The following is a 27,639-nucleotide window of genomic DNA, read 5'->3' as shown; positions in this document are numbered from 1 at the left end:
CAGATTCCCCACTTTCCATCTGGGTTCTAGAAGGGGGGTCTGAGACCATTACCCCATGAAAAAGAAAAAATTATCAAACTCTGTGACACTAAACAAATGTTTCATTTGGTCACTGGCTACAAACAGGTTTTGCAGTTCACTTAATCATGTCTGTACTGTGACGAAGTGTTGTGGTTTGGTGATAATAAGGAGCAGCACTGACTAAGCACACCCACACCTTCAAAATTGTCAGTAGGAAAGCAGTGCATTTTGTATGACCAATGACAAAATTACCGAAAACTATGAATGCTAAAAAAATAGCTATAACGGTGATTTTTTCAGAGTTTTCATTGGATGGGCAGATGATTCCTCTGGGTGGGCAAGGCTTATCTCTGGGTGGGCAATGCCCACCCCAGCCCACCCATAGACACGCCCCTGCAACAAGGAGTTTCATTGGAGAGCATAACACGCGCGGAGGTTCATGCTGTCTCCCCCGGATCCCCTCCCCGCTGGACAGGCACCCCGACCAACCAGCAGGAGTCGCTAATGCAGCGATCAGGACTCATACCTTCACCGGCTTCCCACCCGCGAACACTGCCAATTGTGTTCGTAGGAACATCTGACCAACAGGAAGTACCACTTCCGGGGATTGAACATTACATTACATTACATTAAATTTATTTGGCAGACTCTTTTATCCAAAGCGATGTACAAAAAGTGCATTTCATGGTCACGGACATGACAACTACAAAACACAGGTGTGCACTGGGGCGTACATCCTCTGAACCCGGGTCTCTGCAGTGGTAGGCGAGTGATTATACCTCCACATGACTCAGACGGCCTCATTAACAAATAATCTTTAAGAAAATCTAATCAATCAGTCTAGCTCACTATTAGAAGGAATAGTGAGTTGGAATCAGACAGGGAAAGATCAGCCTTCTGAACTGAAATCAGTTTCTCTCAGGACACCAGCAAACCGCTTAACGCACCCAAAATTTTTTCCTCTGGATTTTAGCTGTTCGGAAATCTTGGGGTGGAACACATGCTTCAGGATTTAGCATAAACATGTTCCTGAGATTATAGCTGCAGGGTGAATCAGGCAAAAGCAAAACTGAGACTGGATCTCTCTTGCGACTCATCGCTCAAGTATCGCCACTGGAAAAGCATCGGGGAATATCTGTGCTGACAAATCCGGCTCAGTGGACAAGTTGCCCCAGGCCCAAGCCTACTTTAAGATCTTATCAAACCAGTCTCCCCCAGATTTACTATATATCAGCTATTTGTTGTGGTTTGTATTACTTGCCCTAATCAGACTGGAACTCCTTCAGATGAGGTCCTTATGTAGAAAAAAGATCACCTCAGATCTCCTTACATGGGTCTCCTGCAGGTGAGCACATTTCCCTAAAAGCTGACAGATCGACCATATAGCTCTCGGAAGCCAGCGCCCTATTTGGGCAGAAGGATGTAACAAACAAAAATAAAAAACTGCTTTATTTCTGTCAGTGTTGGCGATTACATTATTGCACTGTGTGCTGAAGGAAATAAAATGAAGTTTACTGGCTACATGGCATGTGTGTCATATCCAATTGGAGAACAGAAAATGGTGGATCCGAATAGTGGCTTCCAGACAGTGAATGGTTAAAGCAGGTCGGAAGGAGGTGGCAAATCCCACGCAGCCTTCTAAGAGTTCATATCATCACACATCCGCAGCAGAGAGGCAGGATGCCAGTGGGAAGCCATCTCAGCATCTCTGTAGTGCTGCACCGAAGTGCTGTCAGATCAATGCCCCAAGAACATCATACGTTAGCCTAGCGCACATGAGCAGGGTGAAGTTTCTCCAGCTCGGCATACATCCTCTGGGGGAGTACATGCACTGGGGGTGTACGTCCTCTGGGGGAGTACATGCACTGGGGTGTACGTCTTCTGAGGGAGTACATGCACTGGGGGTGTACGTCCTCTGGGGGAGTACATGCACTGGGGGTGTACGTTCTCTGGGGGAGTACATGCACTGGGGGTGTACGTCCTCAGGGGGAGTACATGCACTGGGGGTGTACGTCCTCTGGGGGAGTACATGCACTGGGGGTGTACGTCCTCTGGGGGAGTACATGCACTGGGGGTGTACGTCCTCTGGGGGAGTACATGCACTGGGGGTGTACGTCCTCTGGGGGAGTACATGCACTGGGGTGTACGACCTCTGGGGGAGTACATGCACTGGGGTGTACGTCCTCTGGGGGAGTACATGCACTGGGGTGTACGTCCTCTGGGGGAGTACATGCACTGAGGGTGTACGTCCTCTGGGGGAGTACATGCACTGGGAGGTTACATCATCTGGGGGAGTATATGCACTGGGAGGTTACATCTGCTGGGGCGTACATGCACTGATGGTGTACTGTACATCCACTAGGGGAGTACATGCACTGGTGGGCTACGCTTCAGATACTTCAGCGTAAAGTCATTTCACACTTCCAAGCTTTCCAACTGCTTGTAATTATTTACCGCCTTGGAGGTCACCTAGGCCAAGCCACTCCCTGACTCCCAACCGTCAACTGGGTCCTTCGCTACTTCTTCGCTCAGACCTTGTGAGGCAGTACAGTAAACTTAATGGTTTTCAGTTAAGTTTACTTTTTAGACAATGCGACTTTGCAGTAGTGAGGCAAATTTTATGGGTTTATATCAGCAAAGGAAGGAATTTTTTTGCCTACCACAAGATGAGGGTAAGACAAAACAATGGCTGACTGAAATTGGCAAGGCCAAATATCCTCCGGATACACCTGAGACGAATTGCAGAAGTGACTACTGAAGACTACTGAACGAAGTAAGAAATTGTCTGTTGGCCCGGTCAACCCCTCCTTTGCCTAGCATGGGATGTTGGGGGGAGGTATTTCCAAATTCAAATTACCCGCCCATTGTAGTTTTTCAAAAATGAGAAAGGGTGCAGTGATTGCTTGAGCTAGCCACCAAGAGAGACTTAATCAGTTATCACCTGTAGGTGATAACTTATTAAGATGTTTGTGGAATAGACAGAGTGTTCTTTAAAATGTTCAATGAGTGCATATCTGATCTCATAACAAACTTAAACAGATAATGTAGGGGTCTTCCCAAGGGCATGGAAGATAGCCATAATAACACCCATCTTTAAAACAGGTGACCCATTAGATGTGTGCAACTACAGACCAATTAGTATACTCCCTGTGGTGTCAAAGGTCATAGAAAAATATATGGCAGAGCAACCTACTGCCCATCTCAACAACAGCCCCTTCAGATTGCATCCTATGCAATTTGGCTTCAGAGCCAACCACTCAACGGAAACAGCTAACTGCTATTTCCTGGAGAGTATTAAGTCCAAACAGGATAAAGGGGGGATTGTTGGGGCCATATTTTTAGATCTAAGGAAGGCCTTTGACACTGTCACTCATGGGGTCCTTGTTGCAAAGCTGTCCTTATTCAATTTTTCCCCTGATGCCATATCTGGACGGCAAGGCTCAGAGGGTTAAGGTGAATAGAGAGTTGTCATCTGCCCTTAGCTGTGATGTGGGCATACCTCAGGGATCCGTTTTGGGTCCTCTCTTATTCAGTCTTTATATAAATGACCTGCCCACTGTTTGCAGTGAGTCTGAGGTGTCATGGTTCTTCCTTTTCTGTTCCGGTTATTCCTTTTTTGGCCGCCCGTTGGTGGCAATCTTTGTACTGTGGTTCATTTGTCTCCTGTGTTGATTCTATTATTGGTGTCTCGTTATTCAATCATTGTGCCCACCTATGTCTAGTTATCCCTCTCGTTATCCCTCTCCTCCCTGTGTTTTGTGTATTTTGAGGATTTTGAATTCCCCTGCTTGTTTTCTTGTTTCAAGTTTTTTCAAGTGTTTTGAGTTCTTTGTGTTTTTCTGTTACAAGCATTTTTGGAGTTTTTTGGAATTTCCGGTCGTGGCTTTATTTCGGTTCCATGTTTGTTATCTTGTCAAGTAAAGGTTTGGTTTAAAATTTACCTTTTGGACTGTCCATGTTTTTACTCTGCGCTTGGGTCCTACCTCAACAAACCATGACACTGAAGTACATATGTATGCAGATGATACTGTGATTTATGTACATGCAATGACCAAACAGCAAGCTGCACATAAGTTATCTGCAATGATAGTCCATGTCACACAGTGACTCACTGACTCTTATCTTCATCTCAATGTAAAGAAAACAGTTTGTATGTTCTTCACAAAAAGAACAACCGATGATTCTGTATCAGATATCTATGTATCAGGGGAAAAGCTGAAGGAAGTGTCGGACTTCAGTTGCCTTTGCATTACAATTGATTCTAATCTCACCTTCAAAAAGCAAATCAAGAAGTTAACGAATAGTAGAATGTAATTTGTCCGATTTCCATTATATTACAAATTCTTTAATCACTAAGGCAGCCATATTAAATTTTAATGCATTGATCATTCCACACTTAACATACTGTCTGACAACCTGGGCTTAAGCCACTGAAACCTGTACAGTCAGCTTACCACCAGGCTCTTAAGGTGCTTGACAGGAAGCCCAATAGTTACCACCACTGGCACTGCTTAAGAAATCTGAATTTATTGAGCTGGGACAACTTAATAAAATTCACAGTTGTCTGTTTTGAATTCAATATTTTGCTATATATGGCTTGGCTCCCCCCCTCCCCTCAACTAGATCTGTTGTCAAGGGGGGTTGTATTATTCCTATGAGGAGGACTGCTTTTGGACAGTCAGCTTTTTCAGTGAGGGCAGCTCATATATGGAAAAATCTTATACACATATACACATGAGAAACTGCAACACATATCGTTCATTCACAACTTACCTGAAAGTATGGTTAAAAGACAACGAGGTGTGTTACCATGCTCTGTAATATCCCAAAATATGTGCTGTCTGTTTTATGCATAACAATCTTTGTTTTAACTTATTTGTATTATGTCTGAATTTGTATTTTGTATTTGTTGTTTTTAATGTACCTGCCCAGGGACTACAGTTGAAAATTAGCCATGCTGGCTAAACTGGTACATTTACAGAAATGTTCATTAATGTGCACTGTCCCTGTAAAAATAAACTGAATAAAATAAAGTAAATAAACTATGTGGCCCGTAGGTCCAGGGTTGGGCAGAATTGACCTGCAGTATCTCGCCTGTAGGTCCAGGGTTGGGCAGCTTTGACCTGCAGTATCTCGCCTGTATGTCCAGGGTTGGGCAGAATTTATATACAGTATGTGGCTCGTAGGTCCAGGGCCCCATGTGCAGGGTGTGGCAGACAGTCAGGCTCCTGTGGGCCCCGTGTGCAGGGTGTGGCAGACAGGCCCCGCCCCTGTGGGCCCCGTGTGCAGGGTGTGGCAGACAGTCAGGCTCCTGTGGGCCCCGTGTGCAGGGTGTGGCAAACAGGCCCCGCCCCTGTCGGCCCCGTGTGCAGGGTGTGGCAGACAGTCAGGCCCCTGTGGGCCCCGTGTGCAGGGTGTGACAGACAGGCAGGCCCCTGTGGGCCCTGTGTGCAGGGTGTGGCAGACAGTCAGGCTCCTGTGGGCCCCGTGTGCAGGGTGTGGCAAACAGGCCCGCCCTGTCGGCCCGTGTGCAGGGTGTGGCAGACAGTCAGGCCCCTGTGGGCCCGTGTGCAGGGTGTGACAGACAGGCAGGCCCCTGTGGGCCCTGTGTGCAGGGTGTGGCAGACAGTCAGGCTCCTGTGGACCCCGTGTGCAGGGTGTGGCAAACAGGCCCCGCCCCTGTGGGCCCCGTGTGCAGGGTGTGGCAGACAGTCAGGCCCCTGTGGGCCCCGTGTGCAGGGTGTGACAGACAGGCAGGCCCCTGTGGGCCCTGTGTGCAGGGTGTGGCAGACAGTCAGGCTCCTGTGGGGCATCGCGTGCAGGGTGTGACAGACAGGCAGGCCACTGTGGGCCCTGTGTGCAGGGTGTGGCAGACAGTCAGGCCCCTGTGGGCCCCGTGTGCAGGGTGTGACAGACAGTCAGGCTCCTGTGGGGCCCCGCGTGCAGGGTGTGGCAGACAGTCAGGCCCCGCCCCTCTGGGCCCTGTGTGCAGGGTGTGGCAGACAGTCAGGCTCCTGTGGGGCCCTGCGTGCAGGGTGCGGCAGACAGTTAGGCCCTGCCCCTCTGGGCCCCATGTGCAGGGTGTGGCAGACAGTCAGGCTCCTGTGGGGCCCCGCGTGCAGGGTGTGGCAGACAGTCAGGCCCCGCCCCTGTGGGCCCCCGTGTGCAGGGTGTGGCAGACAGTCAGGCCCCTGTGGGCCCCGTGTGCAGGGTGTGACAGACAGGCAGGCCCCTGTGGGCCCTGTGTGCAGGGTGTGGCAGACAGTCAGGCCCCTGTGGGCCCCGTGTGCAGGGTGTGGCAGACAGTCAGGCTCCTGTGGGGCCCCGCGTGCAGGGTGTGGCAGACAGTCAGGCTCCTGTGGAACCCATGGGCAGGGTGTGGCAGACAGTCAGGCCCCCTATGTGCAGGGTGTGGCAGATAGGCAGGCCCCACCCCTGTAAGCCCCATGTGCAGATTCTGGCAGACAGAGTCTGTGGGGCCCCCTTCATCTGGAAAGGTAGTGGCAGGGAAGGAAGCTCTTTTCTTTGCCAAAGGGAATAATTACAGTGCTCGACGCCCTGGAGAACGATTCTTGGAAACTGTCTATGGCTCTGGCTTGCTTGCGTCTCACAGAAACGTGATTTTTTTCTGTCAGTGAATGATCCTTGATGCTCTCCCATCTGCAGAAACACGAGTGGACAGATTGGACCGAAGGAAGCTCTTTCGACATTACACCGTGGGGTCCTATGACAGCTTTGATGCTTCCAGGTAGGGGCAGTCTACTTGTAGATCTGGGATATGAGCTCTCTTCTGTGCTGTGTACAGGATGTTAACCCTAGGCAGTCTTTCTATTTGCGGACAGCACAAAATCAAACCCCCTGCATTTCACTGACTTTGGCATTGATTCATGTAGAATCTTGTGGTCATTTTTATTCTGAGATTCCCACGTAGAGTTGCACGTACAGTTGAGGCCAAAAGTTTACATACACCTAGGCTAAAGCCATTCAGACTCAATTTTTCACAACTCCTCACATTTCATATTACAATACATTTCCTGTGTTAAATAAATTAGGTTATCTACTTTATTTCCATAAGAAGTCATTTCAAAATAATAACTGATTTATTTCAGCTTTTATGTTCTATTTCAGATTTTCAGAGGGTCAAAACTTTACATACACTTTGTTAGTATTTGGTGGCATTGTCTTTTAATCGCTTAACTTGAATCATTTGGGGTAGCCTTCCACAAGCTTCTCACAATACTGTGCCAGAATTTTTGCCCATTCCTTCTGACAGAACTGGTGTAACTCAGTCAGGTTCGTGGGCCCCCTTGCTCGGACACGCTTTTTCAGTTCAGTCCACAAATTTTCTATGGGATTCAGGTCAGGTCAGCACTCCAATGCTTTCACTTTGTTGTCTTTCAGCCATTTTGTTGCAACTTTGGAGGTATGCTTAAGATCATTGTCCTGCTGGAAGACCCAGTTGCAAGCAAGTTTTAACTTTCTATCTGATGTCTTGAGATGTTCCTTCAGTATTTCTAGATAACCCTCCTTCCTCATGATTTTCTGAAGTGCACCAGTCCCTTTTCCAGCATGATGCCCCCACAATATGATGCTTCCACCCCTTGCTTCACAGTTGGGATGGTGTTGTTAGGATTAAAAGTCTCACCCCTTTTCCACCATACGTAGCACTGATCATTACGGCCAAACAGCTTTATTTTTGTTTGATCTGACCAGAGAACTCTCCTCCACAAGGCTAGGTCTTCATGCTGGTGATTACCTGCAAACTTCATTCTGGCTCTTCTATGCAGTCTTGAAGTAGGGGCTTCTTCCTTGTGTGAAAGTCTTTCATGCCATGGCGATGTAGGATTCTCTTAATGGTGGATGTAGATACTTTGGTACCTGATGCCTCCAACTCCTCCACCAGTTCCTTTTGTTGTTGTCTTTGGGTTCAATTTAATCTTTTGGATTAAAGTTCATTCATTCCTGGGAGTTAATTTGTGCCTCCTTCCTGAATGATGCAGTGTCAGTGTGGTTCCAATATTTTTATATTTGCATACAATTGTTTGTACAGATGCTCCTGGCACCTTCAGTTGTTTGGAAATTGCAGACTTGTGGAGGTCCCTAGTTTCTTTTTCTGAGGTCTTGGCTGAGTTGCTTGGATTTTCCCATGGCATCAAGGGCAAATATGCAGTGGCTCTAAAAGTAGGCTCTTAAATACAGCCACAGGTGCCAATTAACTCCCAATTAACTCCAAATTAACTGCTAATTATGATAACTGGCCAATCAGAAGCTTCTAAAAAGTAATTACATCAGTTTTTGGAATCTTCCATACTGATTTAGTCACAGGGAGGAAAACATGTTTATCTAACTCCATTAACTTCAAATCCTGTAAAGTGAAGATGTATGTGAATACAGGTTTGTGTATACGTGTATTGGTTGTTCTGAAAAAGGGAAAAAACTGTTTATTATGACACAATATGACCGTTGGCAATAACCGAGGATAGGCAGTTTTATTGATGGAAAAGGTGAACATTTTATTTTACAAAGCAAGACAAAAGACTGCTATGAAAAGAAAAGACATACAAACTAACAAACTAGGACAAAGAAAAGGAACACAAAGTGAGTGTTGATGGATGCCCAAATATTCTGTACAGCAAAGACTATGGTACCAGGAGAACTTAAGCAGATTCTCCCCGAATGTTTCTTTGGACTTCCCTTAAATCCAATCCTGAGAAAGCCTTCCACACCCCACAGCTCCTTTGGTTTGCCCAAATAAGATCTGGACACAAATAGGCCGGTAACATCTGCCCAACCAAGAGACCCCACTCCTACTCCTCCAGGAAGAGAGAAACTGCACTTCTCCCCTCCTCTGTAGACACAGGAGAAGCATCAAAATCCAGTGACAGTAATAAGATACTTTGCACGATGGTACGTGATCCTATGATTTTACCTATCAATTCTCCAAATACTTCTCTATGGGAGTCCATGGTGGTGACCCATCTGTGACCCAGACAATTATGTAGCTATACCTGTGCATAAATATACTCTGCTTTACATATACCATTTCATACCTGTTCAGTGTGCTTGTCTATGTATGATATTATTCACAGTCCCCCACATTTATCATATCATCCTTAGTTATCTGCATGCAAATACATATGATGCATTCTTTCAGTCCATGGTAGTAGGTTTGCCTGACCCAGGACAGCCTAGGCCATTGTACATGGATTGCAGAGCAGCAGTTTATGGCCCCAAATTGAAGTTCTTCTTGACCCTCCACCTGGTATGGCCATAGCTCCAAGAGGGTAATATCCTGTCATCTGATTCCTCCAACTCTTCCAGGAGGATAAGCCATTTGAAGATTGCTTCCCCTCAATAAATGGGGCCACAAAGGACAGTCCCATGCAGCTTTCAGCTGCTCTCCCCATCCTGGGGCATTTTATGGCTCCATTCAGCTCCACTCGTACGGCAGTGCAATTTTACAACTCCACCAGTGTGCGCACCATGGAAGAATATGTCCCGTTGTCAAGGGACAACAGAGTTGATTGGGAAAATTGAAATTTTACCTTACACTGTTCAAAGGGACAGTCAACTTGGTGTATGTAAACTTTTGACCCACTGGAATTCTGATATAGTGAATTAAAGCTGAAATAAATATGTCTATAATCGGTTGTTTTAAAATGACGTCTGATGTGAACAAAGTACATGCCCTAATTGACTTGCCAAAAGTAATGCATGGTAACATGAAATGTGCGGAGTTGTGAATAACTGAGTTTTAATATCTTTAGCCTCGGTGTATGTAAACTTTTGGCCTCAACTGTAGGGCTGTGCTCAGAGCATTTCTAGACCAATCAGGGGCTTTGCCGTGTACTGGCCAATCGGAGGCAGGCTGTGTACATTACAGTGCAACCGACATCATTATCATATGGCAGAGGCTCTAATCCAGAGTGATGAACAGTAGTAGAGAACATCAGTGTGTAACTCTCAAATATGCGCATCATATCAGTGTGTAAGGTCAAATAGGCAGATTCCCCATTTATCATCACTGAGTGTAATGTACACCTAGTAAACCACAATGTGCAGTGTAACAGGAAGGTACAACTAGAGAGAGAACTTATGAGTTCTGAGATCTCAGGGGAGCCAAGTTCCTGCCGTTCAGACTGCAGTGGGAAACTCATTCCACCACCAGGGGGCATAACAGACAGGAGATGTGATCTGGCTCATCTTTTAAAGATATAACAGAGCTATCCTATTAGCTGCCTGACAGGCTAGCACACAGTAGGTTTGAATTTGAAGTACTTACAGCCCCTGGTATTCCCAGGTGGTCTCCTGTTCAATTACTAACCAAGCTTGATCCTGCTTAGTTTCCCAGATCAGATGAAATCAAGTACATGCAGGGTGGTCTGGCCCTAACCAGTCTGGGCATTAATTGCTTTGTAACACACTGGACAGACTGTATTGCCATGCCATTCACCTATCACGTCTATTGTGTATACAATAATACAGTGAGCTCTGTAATGTTTGGGAAAAATACATTTTTTCTACAGTGTATCAAGAATAATAATACCTCAGTAGGAGAAATCAATTTTAATGTTCTGGTCATTTCCAGTACCATATTTTTAGATTATTTGCTGAAGTCAGCCTATTACGTTCAATGTACCTTCTACACAAAAATATAAACATGCTTTTTGTTGCTCTTTTTCTTCTGTGTCAGTGTCCATTATGGTAGTGCTCCAATTAAAAGTTCTGAACTAGCTAGCTACCATTCTGAACGAATGCAAAACATTTAATGCTGTGACATAGCTACCATTCTGAGCTAATGAAAAACATTTCATGCTGAGAGATATCTACCATTCTGAGCTAATGAAAAACATTTAATGCCCAGAGATAGCTACCATTCTGAACGAATGCAAAACATTTAATTCAGAGAGACAGCTGCCATTCTGAACGCATACAAAACATTTCATGCTGAGAGATATCTACCATTCTGAGCTAATGCAAAACATTTAATGCTGAGAGACAGCTGCCATTCTGAACTAATGCAAAACATTTAATCCTGGGGGATAGCTTGCATTCTGAACTAATGCAAAACATTTAATGCTGAGAGATATCTACCATTCTGAACTAATATAAAACATTTAATGCTGAGAGATAGCTACCATTCTGAATTAATGCAAAACATTTAATGCTAAGAGATAGCTTGCATGCTGAACTAATGTAAAACATTTAATACCGAGAGATATCTTGCATTCTGAACTAATGCACAACATTTAATGCCAAGAGATAGCTTGTATTCTGAACTAAAGCAAAAAACGTAAAGGTCAAGGAAACTGACATCTGTGACTTATTTGCTATTGTGTTTTTTTTTTTTTTTAATCCTTTTTTGCACTCATAAATGGCCCAGAAGAAAACCTTGAAAAGCCTGTGCTAAAATTGGTTTGCTTTACCCCATGGCTAAATGCCAGGTTTTCAGTAGGTGGGGTCGGCTGGGTATAACAAGACCAGTGAAATCCTTTCTACTTGTAATATGTAAATGATGCACTTTTCACTTTTGTGCGACCAAGCTAAGTTGCGAATGCTGAAGTATTGCGCTTTCTCTGGATGAAGAAACACCTTTTTTGTTTTTCCAAGAAATGAAGTCATTTCTTGCAATAACCCCAACATTTAATATTTGTAGTTCCCATTTTTGCAAGAAAGATTTCACCAACTATCTACAAAAATAGTGTGGCTTTGCTAATAAGCTAGCACTGGTGCATGGTCTACTGCCTTCCCTCCCTTCACCCCCCTCCCAAATATTGCTGCTAGTGACACCCCCGTTTGTCATAGAAAAGACTTGTGATTGATCAATAAATAGGCCTATTGTTAGCTAGCAATAATTAAATACCTTGAAGCATAGAAATGTGGTATCAAAGCCTTTCTTTATTTGGGTGTGATGTCCGGAGTTGGAAACTGCTGTTGGAGTCTATTGTTAAAGTACAGTAGCACAATGTGACAATGTTATTTCACATTGAATGACCTGCACGTTTAACTGTATGTCACGGATTGGGGGGTTAGGACCCAGGCACAGAGTGAAAACACACAAAACTCAAAAGGTTTCAAATAAAGATTCAAACAAAGACTTTTCTTTCAAAAAGGGAGGCCACGAAGGGCAATTATCAAAAACACAAAAAAAATAAATGCCGGGCAGACAACAGAACTCGGTAGACACAGACAGGCAGAACATTGGCAGGTCAAAACACACATGCAGGCGGAACACAAAAACACAACATGGGCAGGACAGGACAAAGGCAGGTCACAGGCAATCAGATACATACAGAGGCAGAAACACATAGGAATGCAAACACACAAGGAACCAGCACGCGAGTCAGGGGAACAAAGAAATTAAATAAACTAGACAATAACCAGACACAGGTGAACTCAATTCATAATCAGACCAGAGAGGGAAGGGATAACGAGACAAACCCAAAAAACAGTAGAATAATTGAAAACAATCATACAATTAACACAGGGAAAAGCAATAATGGAAAATGAACTGAACTACAAAACTGAAGTGCCGCCATCTGGCGGCCCTAAAAAAGGAAAATCAGAAACAGAAACACAGAACCATGATAGTATATGATAGTAAAGCCTAGCTTATGTTGCTGTCTTGCATGAGGAAATAATACCAATACCAAATGATGCCAAATCACATGGGTTATTATTATACTGCAGTGCAAGAGAGTCCACAGTAAACGAACAGTCAAAAAATTATAATCAAATGAAATAGTAATAAAATAAAATAAAACTCCCCACAGCAGCCATGGGTAGCAGCTGGGCTAACGGCAGTGAGCCTCTGCTGCCACGCTGCCTGTGAGTCGGGCTGGCGCTGCCCCCAGGTGGACAGCATGCCATTTCCCTTCCTGGCACCATAAAACATACTCATACCCATTAGAGTCTAACATGCATTATGTAAAAAAAACTGTTCTCTAAAAAAACAAAATATAAAGTGTCAATATAAAGTGTTTTGCCACATGACATAATTGTGATGATTCAGTACTCTGCACTTCCTGGCCTACTTGTTCTGATTTGCAGTCCCGAAAGAATAGTTCACTTAAAACAGGGGTGCCCAACACGATGATCGCAAAGGTCATGCTGGTAGATTGCATGTAATTTTTGAAAATGCCTCAGTTAAAATTCTAATTCTTCCTGTTTTCATCCCCCTTTCACGTGGCTTCTGCCTGAGAGACAGATACACTTTATTGACAATAAATGTGGCCAATCTGCTGCTGTTGAGATCTTTGTTACATTAATCCCTTTGAGCAATCCCCCTAATGGTCAGGACACTGGTGTCCTGAGATTGCTCAACTCAGGCATTCACTGCTTCTGCAAACAAACTATGAGTGGAAACAACAAGTTCTGTGCTCTAGCTTTATTAGTAGATGATACAAGAACACAATGCCAAATACAGAGTTTCTTAGTGCCCCCATTGTTGCGTAGGTCGTCCATTTAACAACCCCCTCCCTGCAGTCTCATCTGCAACTAAACCCCTAAGCATGATACTCTGGACAATTTCTACCTTGGTGTTCATAAAAATATTCTTTCACCACCAAAAATTTGTGTTCTGTCAGCAACAAGATAAAACTAACAATGATCTCGAAGGTATGCCGATACAATGGTGAAAAACGCTGCTCACTGTATAGCAATAATAAAAAAACACAGTAATGTTAAGTTGATGTGCTAGCTTGCAGTGCATCTCTCTCTAGTCTGTCTGTCTTGCTAACCTACCTGGAAATAATGTACGATGGGGGTGGTGGTGCGGCCGAGGTGAAGACAAGGGTCGCTTAACCTGCCCCAAAGTACATTATTTTCCAATAACGGGACAGCCCGGAGGGGTTTATTCCACTTATAGGCTACAACGGGTTACCAACAATGACTATAAACGGTTACTTTAATATTTATTGATTTCACCTGAAATTGAAATATTCTTCCGTGGCCGTTGGGGCATCTTGTTTTACCGTTGTCAAGCAAAACTCTCGTTGGTAGTTATATTTGGACCGGTGTTATGCAAAAACTCTGGTTGGTAGTTCTATTTGCGCCGTTGTTAAGCAAAAACCTCCGGTCGTTAATTCTATGAAAACAACAATTCTATCAAGAAAAAATAGATCCTTCTTGTTTTATACCATAATTAGCATCAATTTTGGTCATTTTTGTCATTACATTATTCAAGAAAACTGCATGAAACCATAACTCAATCAAATTCATCTCCCTACCTCTGTCTTGCTTTTTAAAATGGTGCGGTCACGCAGTGTAGACATAGTGTCATTCTAAAACCCTCTGAAACTGGGTTTGAATGCTAGTTAGCGTTATGATAGGTTCACCATCACTGGTAACCTAGCTAATATTAAAATTCTGGGTTTTAGGTCAGAATCGTCTCACGGCATGCTTGTTACCCTGGCTAGCTAGCTAGCTAAGTATTGAACTGTATTCAAAACAGCGGTTACTATAAACGCAATCATTCACAAAGATGCAGATGAAAATGCGTCCCGTAGCCATGAGTTAAATACAAAACGCCTAGTCTACTGTCCAAGGGACGATTCCATATTTTGTGGGATGTTGCCACATCTTTGAAATATTTGCTATATCTGGTTGCTAGGTTACCATGGCAGCACAGCGCTTTAACGGGAAGTGAGAGAGGGCATTAATCTACTGGATAACGTTGCTCCTGTGCTTCAGCCTCAACCTGCTCAGGATCAGCTGAAGGGTGTGCATCCCTCAAGTACTCAATAACCGCCCCTTCTCACGAGGGACAGTGCTGCCCCCATAGGTATAGAAAGATGCATCTGACAGTGCGTGAATGTGGTGCAGTTCGTCCATCAACTGCGTGCTTCCGCAGGACTGAAACTTGAAATGGACGGAGGACGGAGTGTAGCACAGTGGGTAAGGAACTGGGCTTGTAACCGAAAGGTCGCAGGTTCGATTCCCGGGTAAGGACACTGCCTTTGTACCCTTGAGCAAGGTACTTAACCTGCATTGCTTCAGTATATATCCAGCTGTATAAATGGATACAATGTAAAATGCTATGTAAAAAAGTTGTGTAAGTCGCTCTGGATAAGAGCGTCTGCTAAATGCCTGTAATGTAATGAAATACTGTATCATTGTGTATATTCTATACCATTGCAAAATTATTTTTAAATGGTTTTAAAATGTTTTTTTTTTAATGATAAAAATGTATCCTTTTGGATATATCACAAAAATGTTACTATCATGTTACTATGAAGATCGGATACTGTGTGGGCGGGGTAGAGGGTGTACTCCTTGCGTTTTGAGTGACAGCTAGTGGGCGGACCATCTGAGGCTGAGATTACAGAGTGACAGCCGGTTTTTCCCAGGGCGCACAGAAAAATACTTTAAAAATACATTTTAAAAGGACAGGAAAGTAGACAGCTGAAGTCAGCATTCCCTCACAGTAGGCTAGTACAATGAACTTGGGCAAATTCAAATTACGATTTTTTGAATTTTTAAAACACAAATTTTTATAATTCAAAACAAAAAATTATAAATTGTAAATGATTTGATAATACAACTGACACTGCCTATTTTACCACCCAGGGTAGTACAAAATATAAGCGAAGCAATTTCAGTCCGACTTTAAATGAGGATTGGGATATAGATCGATCGTCCACACCGAGCAAATTCAAAAACATGGAAGTACAAGTATAAAAATGCACTATGCTCAGAAATTGTGTTCACTAGTCTATTTTCAGGATTTGGATGTTTAATCTGACTTCAACTCAAATTTGCTATTTTGATGATTTATTGAGTTTGAACAAGCCTTTATACATCTGCAGGTGGGCTGGGGTCAGCTACGTGCAGACTTTCAAAATTTCAAACTTTTTTTCCTTTGAATTCAAGCTTGAATTATACAAGAAGCGAGCGAGCTAGGTGCTGCTATTTTCACCTTAAATTTATCATGTTTTAGCAAAATGTATATATACACTATATATTTGTGTTTACAGAAATATGATTTAAAACATATTTTTCCAAAACACTATTAAATGATAGGCTACTAGACACAGCACAAGTTTTAAAGCAAGTCTGATGATTATATGCAAACCCATAGTAGGCTACCACCTTAGAATTTCCAGTAGGGACCATGTGCATGCTGAGTCGATTTAGAACTGCATAATTTACTTCTACTAATTCTACGTTTCTGCAACAGTATTGCTGTTGGCGCTTCAAACATTAATAAGTTGGCTATCGTATGTTTTAATATACAGAAGGTTTCCATGAATCTATCGTGAGGGCCGGGGCAAACTTTCAGAGACAATTTGTTAGTAAATAGAGTGTGGCAGTCGTTAGGATGAGGACTCAATGTCGGTCTGTGTAAATGCCAGAGGGACGAATATTCTGAGGCTGCATGTGCGTGACACTGAAGCAAGTTTAATATAGTACAATCTACAGGTGAATGAGAGGGGTGGCTGAACCACAAACAATGTAGCAGGTTACATAATAATAATAATAATAATAATAATAATAATAATAATAATAATAATAAATATAGCTGCAAGCAGCAATGCGGGACCCTACGAACATGTCCAATCTGGGTAAATACAAGGCGAAGGAGAAAAGAGTCAAAGCAGCATAGATTTCAAAAGTTTGGACGATCTACATACCCGTGCGTGAAACGATCCAACTTTCGGTTCATGAGAAACATTACTTCGAAATATGAATGTGCATTAGCATAAAGTGCTAACTTTGTCACGCCACAAATCACCCAATTTTTAATGAAACAACTTTTCCTTATCACCCTTGATGGAGAGAATACCCAAGAGTACACATGTGTGATGGTGATGGAATCAGGTAAAGCGTTCATCAGAAGATGAGTTTTAAAGCGTTATATTGGCGTTAGCTTCCTGCCAAAATTTCCTTTTTTTGTTGCTGAGATATCTGCAACTTCATCGACATGGTACAACATGGTAGTGCCCTCTTCATGCCGAGTCCGTTTCAAGTCCCTAGATTATTGTTGTAGAAACTTATTAGCATTTGAAATATGTGGCCAAATTTTTCTTTTTTTTTAAAATACCAGTTTCTCCGCCATCTTAGAATGGATCTCTTAGCTGTTAACACCCTATAGGGAGACATGCACCATACACGTTCATGGGCTATTTTGGACCAACCCGACTTACAGTTTATTAGAAGAAATTTTCCATCATGGCGGACTTTATGGGTTCTTGAGACATATTTGTTCCTCATGAGGAATGACACAAGTACACCTGGTTTCATGAATTTTCATCAAACGGGGTGGAAATGCCAGCATTGTGAAACTTGCTTTTTGAATCGGTTACTATAGCGCCACCTATGGACGAATCGTGGTAATTCCTACTGGCATAGTTACTCATGGTCTCTAGTTTCGACCTGGCAATTTATATCATTTTTGGTCAAGGTTGTTTTGAGTTATTTGACCATTTCCAGGAAAATAATAATAATAATAATAATAATAATAATAATAATAACAAAAACAATAGGGTTCCTACTTCGTAGGACCCCTAATAACAAAAACAATAGGGTTCCTACTTCATAGGACCCCTAATAATACTAACAAAAACAATAGGGTTCATACTTCGTAGGACCCCTAATACTAATAATAATAATAATAATAATAATAATAATAACAACAAAAACAATAGGGTTCCTACTTCGTAGGACCCCTAATAACAAAAACAATAGGGTTCCTACTTCATAGGACCCATAATAATAATAATAATAATAATACTAACAGACACAATAGGTTTCCTACTACGTAGGACCCCTAATAATAATAATAATAATAATAATAATAATAATAATAATAATAATAACGAAAACAATAGGGTTCCTACTTCGTAGGACCCCTAATAATACTAACAAAAACAATAGGGTCCCTACTTCGTAAAACCCCTAATAATCGAATTCGGTTATCAGCAGGCTGAGATTTTAATAACCTTGCTCTGACGAATCCATGGCGTCCTCTAAAAACAGATTGCGTTACTACGGCAACCCGGCATGCAGCTATGCTGTGTCCTGCGCTGTATGATGCATTTCCTTTCCAGTCCAGGTTTTTCGGCATTGGGATATTGCCAGAAGCATGCCCCAAATTCCCACGCGCACGTTTTTCCCTGTTGCACACTTAAACGCGGAGAATGTTTGAGTGAGAAGTAGATCACAGCTAGCTGCCGTAAGCCCCGTGAGCCGTCTGTATTCACTTTAAATTTAATATAGGCTAGGGGATGTGTTTAAAATGGTGTGATTGTGTCACGTCGTATTGGTTTGTATTCTGATTCTACATCGCAGATGAACTGTTCAATTTCATTTTAGTTCAAATATTATTCTCTATAAAAAATAATGTGCGGATTGCTGTCTATTAGAACCTAGCCACCGAACATTCCGCTGCCATACTCGGTTTAATTCCTTTACAGTTACATTTACCGCATAGTTCAATACTCATGGGGACATAGGCTAGGTATTTGCGTTGCAATACAGGCTTACTGGCAGTGATTTCGCGGAAAGAATGGTTAAATTATACCGTGATCACCTCGTAGATTTGGTGGCGGCAGGTTACTGGTAGTTTTCCACTTAAGTTTTTCGCGTCTGTTCCTCGGTTAGTTGGGTTATGTAAATGTTTAGCGCTGGAGACTAGGCTAATGCTTGGCTTCTAACGCTGATACAAGATGCACCCTAATAGCTGAGTGGGCTGTCAAAGCGATCATATGGGCTGCAAACAGCGTGTAGAAGTGAATCGAGAGAGAGAGAGGGAGAGAGAGAGAGCGAGAGAGAGAGATTTGTAACCGAACCTAGGTTTCTCTGAAAATTTCTAAAACTGTGACTGGAACTGGAGCAAAGGGGTCGAAGATAATGGATTAATGGAATCATCACAAGCAATGATATGGAACAAGTTCATTTATCAGAAAAAAACAGTGTAATCCTACAGCAACAAGATCATCGGCTAATAATTACCGGATTTTTTTCTTTTGGTAATTCATTCTCAGATTGCGCCCTTGGCTCGGGTAGCCTAAAGCACCAGCTTCTGTAGCTGCGAAAGATTTAATGAATGAAGATGCCGTTCCGTTCGCTACAGATTTCTCCCTTCCACGTCGCTCCGCCACCAAGCTGGTGACGGGAGGACTCGCTTCCATTCAGCCGTTCGCGCACGGCCTTCCAGCCAGCTCGAGAGCGCGCTAATGCTGCCTGTGACTCCCTCAGGTGCCGGCGCCTTTCCACGGGATTCTGTTTTGCTACTCGGTTTCTTCCCGTTGGTTTCATCTTTAATTTAGTCGGTAATGCTTCTCTTCAACGTCTCAGACTCCCGCAGGCCCGGGCCTCTTCGTGTCATTTCCCCGGTGACAGCTCTGTCTTCAGTAGCAGTGGTGGTGTCTTTCTTAGGACGTTCTCAGGCTGGCGGCGTTTTCTCACTGTTCATTTGAATCAATTCCCCAGTCACTCGGTGCCTATCATGATGAACCTCCACTCCAGTCGAGCGGCAGTGGCCATGATGAGGATGATGGGGTGTAATAACGGGCGTTATGCGCGGAATTTTCTCCACAGTGACTGCGTTATTGACGAGAAGACGGTGGTTATGCAGAAGCGGGACAATGAGGGATTCGGGTTTGTGCTGCGAGGGGCCAAAGGTAGGAGAAGCAGACCCGTCTGCTGTGCAGTTTGTGTGTGAGTGTGTGTGCCGGTGTGCATGTGCATATGAGCATGTGTGTATTTGAGAATGCTCGCCTTAATCAACCTCCTATCTCCTCTGGTTGTTATAGCATCCCGCTGGCTATTTGTTTACATTTGTTTCTGGTGCTAAAGATCTAAGGCACAGTTTTGACAGAGCACAAACCCCACCTCTACCCTGACTGTCCCGTACTACCCTATCACACACGTCCACCCTCACACTCCTGTGCTACCCCATCACTCACCTCCACCCTCACACCCCTGTACTACCCCATCACTCACCTCTACCCTGACCCTGTTCTAGCCCATCACTCACCTCCACCCTCACACTCCTGTACTACCCCATCACTCACCTGCACCCTGACACTCCTGTGCTACCTCATCACGCACCTACACCCTGACACTCCTGTGCTACTTCATCACTCACTTGCACTCTGACACTCCTGTATTACACCCTTTGATTCACCTCCACCCTGACACTGATGTACTACCTCATCACTCACCTCCACCCTGACACTCCTGTGCTACTTCATCACTCACCCCTACCCTGACACTCCTGTACTACCCCATCCTTCACCTCCACCCTCACACTCCTGTACTACCCCATCACTCACCTCCACCCTGACACTCCTGTACTACCTCATCCCTCACCTCCACCCTTACGCATCTCTACTACCCCATCACTCACCTCCAACCTCACACTCCTGTACTACAACATCACTCACCTCCTCCCTGACACTCCTGTACTACCTCATCACTCACCTATACCCTGACACTCCTGTACTACCTCATCACTCACCTATACCCTGACACTCCTGTGCTACTTCATCACTCACCCCTACCCTGACACTCCTGCACTATCCTATCACTCACCTGCACCCTGAAACTCCTGTACTACCTCATCACTCACCTCCACCCTGACACTCCTGTACTACCCCATCCCTCACCTCCACCCTCACACTCGTGTACTACCCCATCACTCACCTCCACCCTGACACCCCTCTACTACCCCATCACTCACCTCCACCCTGACACCCCTCTACTAACCCATCACTCAACCCCAAACTGACACTCCTGTACTACCCCATCACTCAACTCCACCTTCACACTGCTGTACTACCCCATCACTCACCTCCACCCTGACACCCCTCTGCTGCCCCATCACTCACCCCCACACTACACTCCTGTACTACCCCATCACTCACCCCCACCCTGACACTCCTCTACTACCCCATCACTGACCCCCACACTGACAGTCCTGTACTACCCCATCACTCACCTGCACCCTGGCACTCCTGTATTACCCCATGATTGACCTCCACCCTGACACCCCTCTACTACCCCATCACTCACCCCCACACTGACACTCCTGTAGTACTTCATCACTCAGCCCCACCGTCACACTCCTGTACCACCTCATCACTCACCTCCACCCTGACACCCCTCTACTACCCCATCACTCACCTCACCACACTCCTGTACACCACACTCCTACACTTACTACCCATCACTCACCCCCACACTGACACTCCTGTACTACCCCATCACTCACTCACCTGACCTCTGTACTCCTATCACTCACTCACCCTGACACTCCTGTACTACCCCATCACTCACCTCCACCCTCACACTCCTGTACTACCCCATCACTCACCCCCACCCTGACACTCCCGTACTACCACATCACTCACCCCCACACTGACACTCCTGTACTACCCCATCACTCACCTCCACCCTGACACTGCTGTACTTCCTGATCACTCATCTTCACCCTGACACTCCTGTACTACCCCATCACTCACCTCCATTCTCACACTCCTGCACTACCTCATCACTCACCTCCACCTTCACTCTGACACTGCCATACTCCCCCATCACTCACCTCCACCCTCACACTCCTGTACTACCCCATCACTCAGCTCCACCCTCACACTCCTGTACTACCCCATCACTCAGCTCCACCCTCACACTCCTGTACTACCCCGTCACTCACCTCCATTCTCACACTCCTGTACTACCCCATCACTCAACTCCACCCTCACACTCCTGTACTACCCCATCACTCACCTCCACCCTGACACTCCTGTACTACCCCATCACTCACCTCCACCCTGACACTGCTGTACTTCCTCATCACTTATCTTCACCCTGACACTCCTGTACTACCCCATCACTCACCTCCATTCTCACACTCCTGTACTACCTCATCACTCACCTCCACCTTCACTCTGACACTGCCATACTCCCCCATCACTCACCTCCACCCTCACACTCCTGTGCTACCCCATCACTCACCTCCACCCTCACACCCCTGTACTACCCCATCACTCACTTCCAACCTAACACTTCTGTACTACCCTACCACTCACCTCCACCTTCACACTCCCGTACTACCCCATCATTCACCTTCAACCTGACACTGCCATACTCCCTCATCACTCACCTTCACCCTGACACTCCTGTAATATCCCATCACTCACCTCCACCCTCACACTCCTGTACTACCCCATCACTCACCTCCACCCTGACACTCCTGTACTACCCCATCACTCACCTCCACCCTGACACTCCTGTACTACCCCATCACTCAGCTCCACCCTCACACTCCTGTACTACCCCATCACTCACCTCCACCCTCACACTCCTGTACTACCCCATCACTCAGCTCCACCCTCACACTCCTGTACTACCCCATCACTCACCTCCATTCTCACACTCCTGTACTACCCCATCACTCAACTCCACCTTCACACTTGTGTGCTACCCCATCACTCACCTCCACCCTGACACTCCTGTACTACCCCATCACTCACCTCCACCCTGACACTGCTGTACTTCCTGATCACTCATCTTCACCCTGACACTCCTGTACTACCCCATCACTCACCTCCACCCTGACACTCCTGTACTACCCCATCACTCACCTGTACCCTGACACTCCTGTAATATCCCATCACTCACCTCCACCCTCACACTCCTGTGCTACCCCATCACTCACCTCCACCCTGACACTTCTGTACTGCCCCATCACTCACCTTCACCCTCACACTCCTGTACTACCCCATCACTCACCCCCGCTCATATAGCCCCCACACATATACCCCTGCTCACATACCCGCCACTCACATACCCCCACTCACGTATCCCCCTCCTCACATATCCCCCACTCACATACCCCCAATGCTCACATACCCCCCACATTCCCTTAGAGAGGGACATGTCCTGTATTTCTATGGGTATAGGGTACATAGTCTCCCACAGAGGGGGACATGTCCTATATTCCTATGGGTGTAGGGTACACATTCTCCCTTAGAGAGGCACACGTCCTGTTTTCGGGTATAGGGTATATGGTCTCCCATAGAGAGGGACATCTCCTGCATTCTTATGGGTGTAGGTTACATGGCCTCCCTTACAGAGGCACACATGCTGTATTCTTATGGGCGTAGGGTACACGTTCTCCTATAGAGAAGGACATGTCCTGTATTCCTATGGGGGTAGGGTACACGTTGTCCCTTATAGAGACACACGTCCTGTATTCCTATGGGTGTAGGGTACACGTCATCCCATATAGAGGCACACGTCCGGTATTCCTATGGGTGTAGGGTACACATTCTCCCATAGAGAGCCACATGTCCTGTATTCCTATGGGTGTTTTACCCACAACATTAATGTTTGATGAACACTGAGCTCTGGTTGGTTTTTACATGATTGTGTCCATACAGTGCTTTACGCAGTTTGGCCTAATGGGTTTTGTGGCCATTTTACACACCCAGAGACTTCACTGCACCCCTTTCTGTCTTACTGACCAGCCACTGCCAGGTCATCAGAGTGTTAGACAGCAGAGCCGTGTGGTCCCTTAGCAACTCTTTCACAGATGCATCCACTTTGGGACCGTTTTTACTGCTGTAAGAAGGCACAGGTGTTGCTATGAAGATTGCAGACATTAATTGTGTGATTCTACCTTTCATCTTTTGCTTGAACACCCCCTCCCTCCTGCTCCCCCCCCCCAGCCAACACACCCATCGAGGAGTTCACGCCTACCCCAGTGTTCCCCGCTCTGCAGTACCTGGAGTCCGTTGACGAGGGTGGAGTGGCCTGGCAGGCGGGACTGAGGACCGGAGACTTCCTGATCGAGGTAGGGAGGAGGGCAGTTTCCTGTCTGGGCTGAACCTCTGTTCTTCCGTTCCTGCCCAGTGTGAGGGCAAAATGGGTGTTTAAATGTTCTGTATAAACATGGAGGATGGATGCTTCCACAAAGTGCACTGGAGATTTTTAATTAATGTTCAGGGGCTGTGAATTTTCTAAGCTGTTCGAAGTTATCTGTGAAGCACACCAAACTGAAACTTTTATGGCAGTGATTTGTGATGTAAATTATTTTAGTGCACATGCTGGTCCAGGCTGGGTTTGTATGTAATGAGAGTGCACAGCTGAATTTGGTTCCATTTATGATAAATGTCACTAAAACGTGAAAATAATCTGGCAGGTAGTGCCTGCACTCACATTAACCTATACTAAATGAGATTTACATTCAACAGTTTCTTGAGGTCATGCTCCTACAGGACCTGAAGGCAAATACAGTGTCTTACCTAATATGGCAGACAGAAGGTTCATCTGCTGTTCAACAGTGAGTAGATAGTGTGAGTTCCTGCTGAGCATAGGCAGCAAACATTTACCAGTGTCTCAACTCCATCTGAAAAAAACATTGTCCAGTGTGGTATGAGTATTACGGTATGATTTCCGACGTCATCAGTGTCAAAACCAGGAATACATTCTATGAACACAAACAACAGTAGTTATTTTCCATTTTCAACCCATGTCAGCAAAGACAAGCCAGATTGTTTGTGCAGAATATTCATCGTCATTTCAGGAAATATGAAATCCTCAATACAGACTTGCATAGGTTTCCTGCTTGTGAGTGACATGCAGAAATAAAAGCTGATTGGAAACATAATATTTATTGTTTGAAAACACCTGAGTTTAACATAAAAATATACTGTGCTACGTGTGTCCAAGTGTTTGGCAGCAGTTACACAGATACAACCATCAAATGAATGTCTATTGTGTTGTAGTCTGTAAGTCCCGGTCACTTGTCTCCCCAGTACTGTCTCTGTGTCTGTGTTCCCTGAGCTGCTTCACTCCCCTGTACTTGTGTGATTTCACTATTCGGGTGGTTCCGGGTTTTCGTGGTTTCCCCCCCTTCCTTCCAGTCTCGTTTTTACTTACTTCCTACTTATTTCTAGTTTTACTAATTTCTACTAATCCTTACTAACTTATAGATTGTAAAGTACTAACCTCATTAATATACTAACATGTGAATATTACTAATGGACTAACACACACTAGTTTTGGGTTTTTGATAGTTTAGATCACTATACTAATACATTAACCAGTCTCTCCTTTTCCATGCTGCGCTGTAGCTCCGCCCCTTTTCTTTCTAGCCTGCTCTAACGCTGAGTTCTGCAATTGCCTGCACCTGTCTCTTGCTCTGACTGCACCTCTCTCTCTCTGCACGCGTTTGTACCTGCTCAACCCAGGCCGTCTATTATCATTGTGGTCTATGTGATTCCAGTCCGCGTTTTGTCAGTCCCCTGTCATTTAATTAGTTTTCCTAATGTTCTTCACCTGGATGTTGTTTGTTACTCCTCCCTCACTCACTTAACCCCTCCTTGATTGTTATCTTCCCCAGTGTATAAATGTCAGTCTTTTCCACCTGTTCAGTGTCAGAACGTTGATCGAATTCATTGTGCCGATTGTTAGTAAGCCTTTGTATATCGAGATTCCTGAGACACCCCTTTGTACGACTTTGAGTTTGCCTGCCCCTTTTGGTTTTGTTTGCTTCTGGTTTGACCTTCGCTTTGCCTTGACTTCTCTTTTGCCTGTCCCTTTGTACCTTCACTGCTCTGATCTCCTGGTTTTTGATTTTTTGCCTGTTTTTTCACTATTCTTTTGGAAACTCGATTCGGCACCGTACTCTCTCTGATTACCTGGCTTTGAACCTCGGACTGAATAAAGACAACGTTTTTTGGATTTCCCTGGTCTGCGTGTGGGTCCTTGCACAGAACATCACATATTGAGCAGGTGTTCGCAATTGAAAGTAATAGATTGTAGATGCAGTTGAGGCCAAAATTTTACATACACCTAGGCTAAAGACATTCAAACTCAGTTTTTCACAACTCTACCCATTTCATGTTACCATACATTTCCTGTGTTAAGTCAATCAGGGTAACTATTTCCAAGAGTCATATCAAAATAACTAAGAGACAGATTTATTTCAGCTTGTTTGTACTATATCATGTACTATATATTTTCAGTGGGTCAAAACTTTACAAACACTTTAGTATTTGCTGGAATTTTTGCCCATTCCTCCTGACAGAACTGGTGTAACTCAGTCAGGTGTGTGGGCCTCCTTGTTCAGACACGCTTTTTCAGTTCAGTCCACAGAGAACTGACCAGAGAACACTCCTCCAAAAGACTCATTTATAAAACAGACTTAGGATCAATTTTAATTATAAGTATGACTTACACCAGAAAATCATGTGTAAGTAGTTATTTATAAAACCTTACTTTGATGTGGAAATGATCTTATCTCTACGCAAAGTCTAGACTTGACGTGATTTTCCTGCTGGCTATGTAGAGGTATTGCAGTTTGGGACGCATATGCGCCCAAGCCTGTGGTGAACTTTGCATTAGCTTTATGAACAATTTGTTTACTGCAGCAGCAACACACTACCAATCTACCTGTTTGGCTTTGTTTGCCAACCCACTATTTAGTCCACCGAATAATATGTGTTGCCTGTCTTCAATCTCCTCTACCATCGCCGTGATCTCGTCTTCTTTTGGTCCATGGTTATTCCTGACTAAACCCTCATTCTGTACTAGCATTATATAAGGGGAAATCGCTGATTGTAAGGCACGTTCAGGTGTCGTCAGTTTTAAGTTAATTTGAGATTTATAGATCATAGGTGTGTAAGTTACAAATGGGCTTCTCAGATCTTGCATAAGCAAGGTTTTTTATGCTCAGTATCTTTTATGAATCAAACGTAAGCACACAGTCAGAAATTATCTTAAGACTAAGTTCACAAATAAATCTGAGAACATTTTTATAAATGAGGCCCTGGTGATCACCTGTGAACTTCATTCTGGCTGTTTTATGTCGGTCTTGGAGTAGGGGCTTCTTCCTTGTGTGACAGCCTTTCAGGGTATGGTGATGTAAGATCCTCTTAATGGTGATTATAGACACTTTGGTACCTGATGCCTCCAACTCTTACAATAGTTCCTTTGTTGTTGTCTTGGGGTTCAGTTGGACCTTTCGGACCCAAGTTTGTTCAGCCCTGGGAGTTAATTTGTGCCTCCTTCCTGAACAATGCAGTGTCTATGTGGTCCCAAGATTTTTATATTTGCATACAATTGTTTGTATAGATGCTCGTGGTATCTTCATTTGTTTGGAAATTGCACCTAAGGAGGAACCAGACTTCTGGAGGTCCACAATTTTTTTCAGAGATCGTAGCTGAGTTGCTTGGATTTTCCAATTGGTATCATGGGCAAAAAGGCAGTGGCTCTGAAGGTAGGCCATTAAATACAGCCACAGGTGCCAATTAACTCCCAGTTAACTCCTAATTATGACAATTTGCCAACCAGAAGCTTCAAAAAATTTATTACATAAATTTCTGGAATCTTCCAGATTGTTTAAAGAGACAGCCAACTTGGTATAGGTAAACTTTTGACCCACTGGAATTCTGATATAGTGAATTAAAGCTGAAAAACATCAGTTTCTAATCGATTATTTTAACATTACCTCTAATGTGAACAAAGTAGGTGCCCTACAGGGTTTCCCCCAGAAAAGTTGGTAGGCCCGGTGGCAGGTATCTTTTGACGGGGTGTCTGTGGCGACATTCCCGGGAAAAAAATCCCGGGAAAAAAATAAGCGGTGCATAGTTAGTAACGCGTTTTCCATCA

The 27,639-nt window shown here is 44.5% G+C and overlaps 1 protein-coding gene across 1 annotated transcript in view; it reads left to right on the top strand.

The window, feature by feature from the left end:
- LOC135242603 (SH3 and multiple ankyrin repeat domains protein 2-like) overlaps nucleotides 1-27,639 on the top strand; it is a 110,374-nt gene that overhangs the window by 9,339 nt on the left and 73,396 nt on the right. The window contains exons 2-4 of the mRNA XM_064313753.1: nucleotides 6,688-6,769; nucleotides 19,561-19,643; nucleotides 23,694-23,818. Of these exons, the coding sequence (XP_064169823.1) occupies nucleotides 6,688-6,769; nucleotides 19,561-19,643; nucleotides 23,694-23,818 (290 nt within the window). The remainder of the gene's footprint in view (nucleotides 1-6,687; nucleotides 6,770-19,560; nucleotides 19,644-23,693; nucleotides 23,819-27,639) is intronic.

The sequence above is a fragment of the Anguilla rostrata genome, chromosome 16 (genome assembly GCF_018555375.3).
Source record: "Anguilla rostrata isolate EN2019 chromosome 16, ASM1855537v3, whole genome shotgun sequence".
Taxonomy (NCBI): domain Eukaryota; kingdom Metazoa; phylum Chordata; class Actinopteri; order Anguilliformes; family Anguillidae; genus Anguilla; species Anguilla rostrata.
This window is presented reverse-complemented; position numbering and strand designations above follow the sequence as displayed.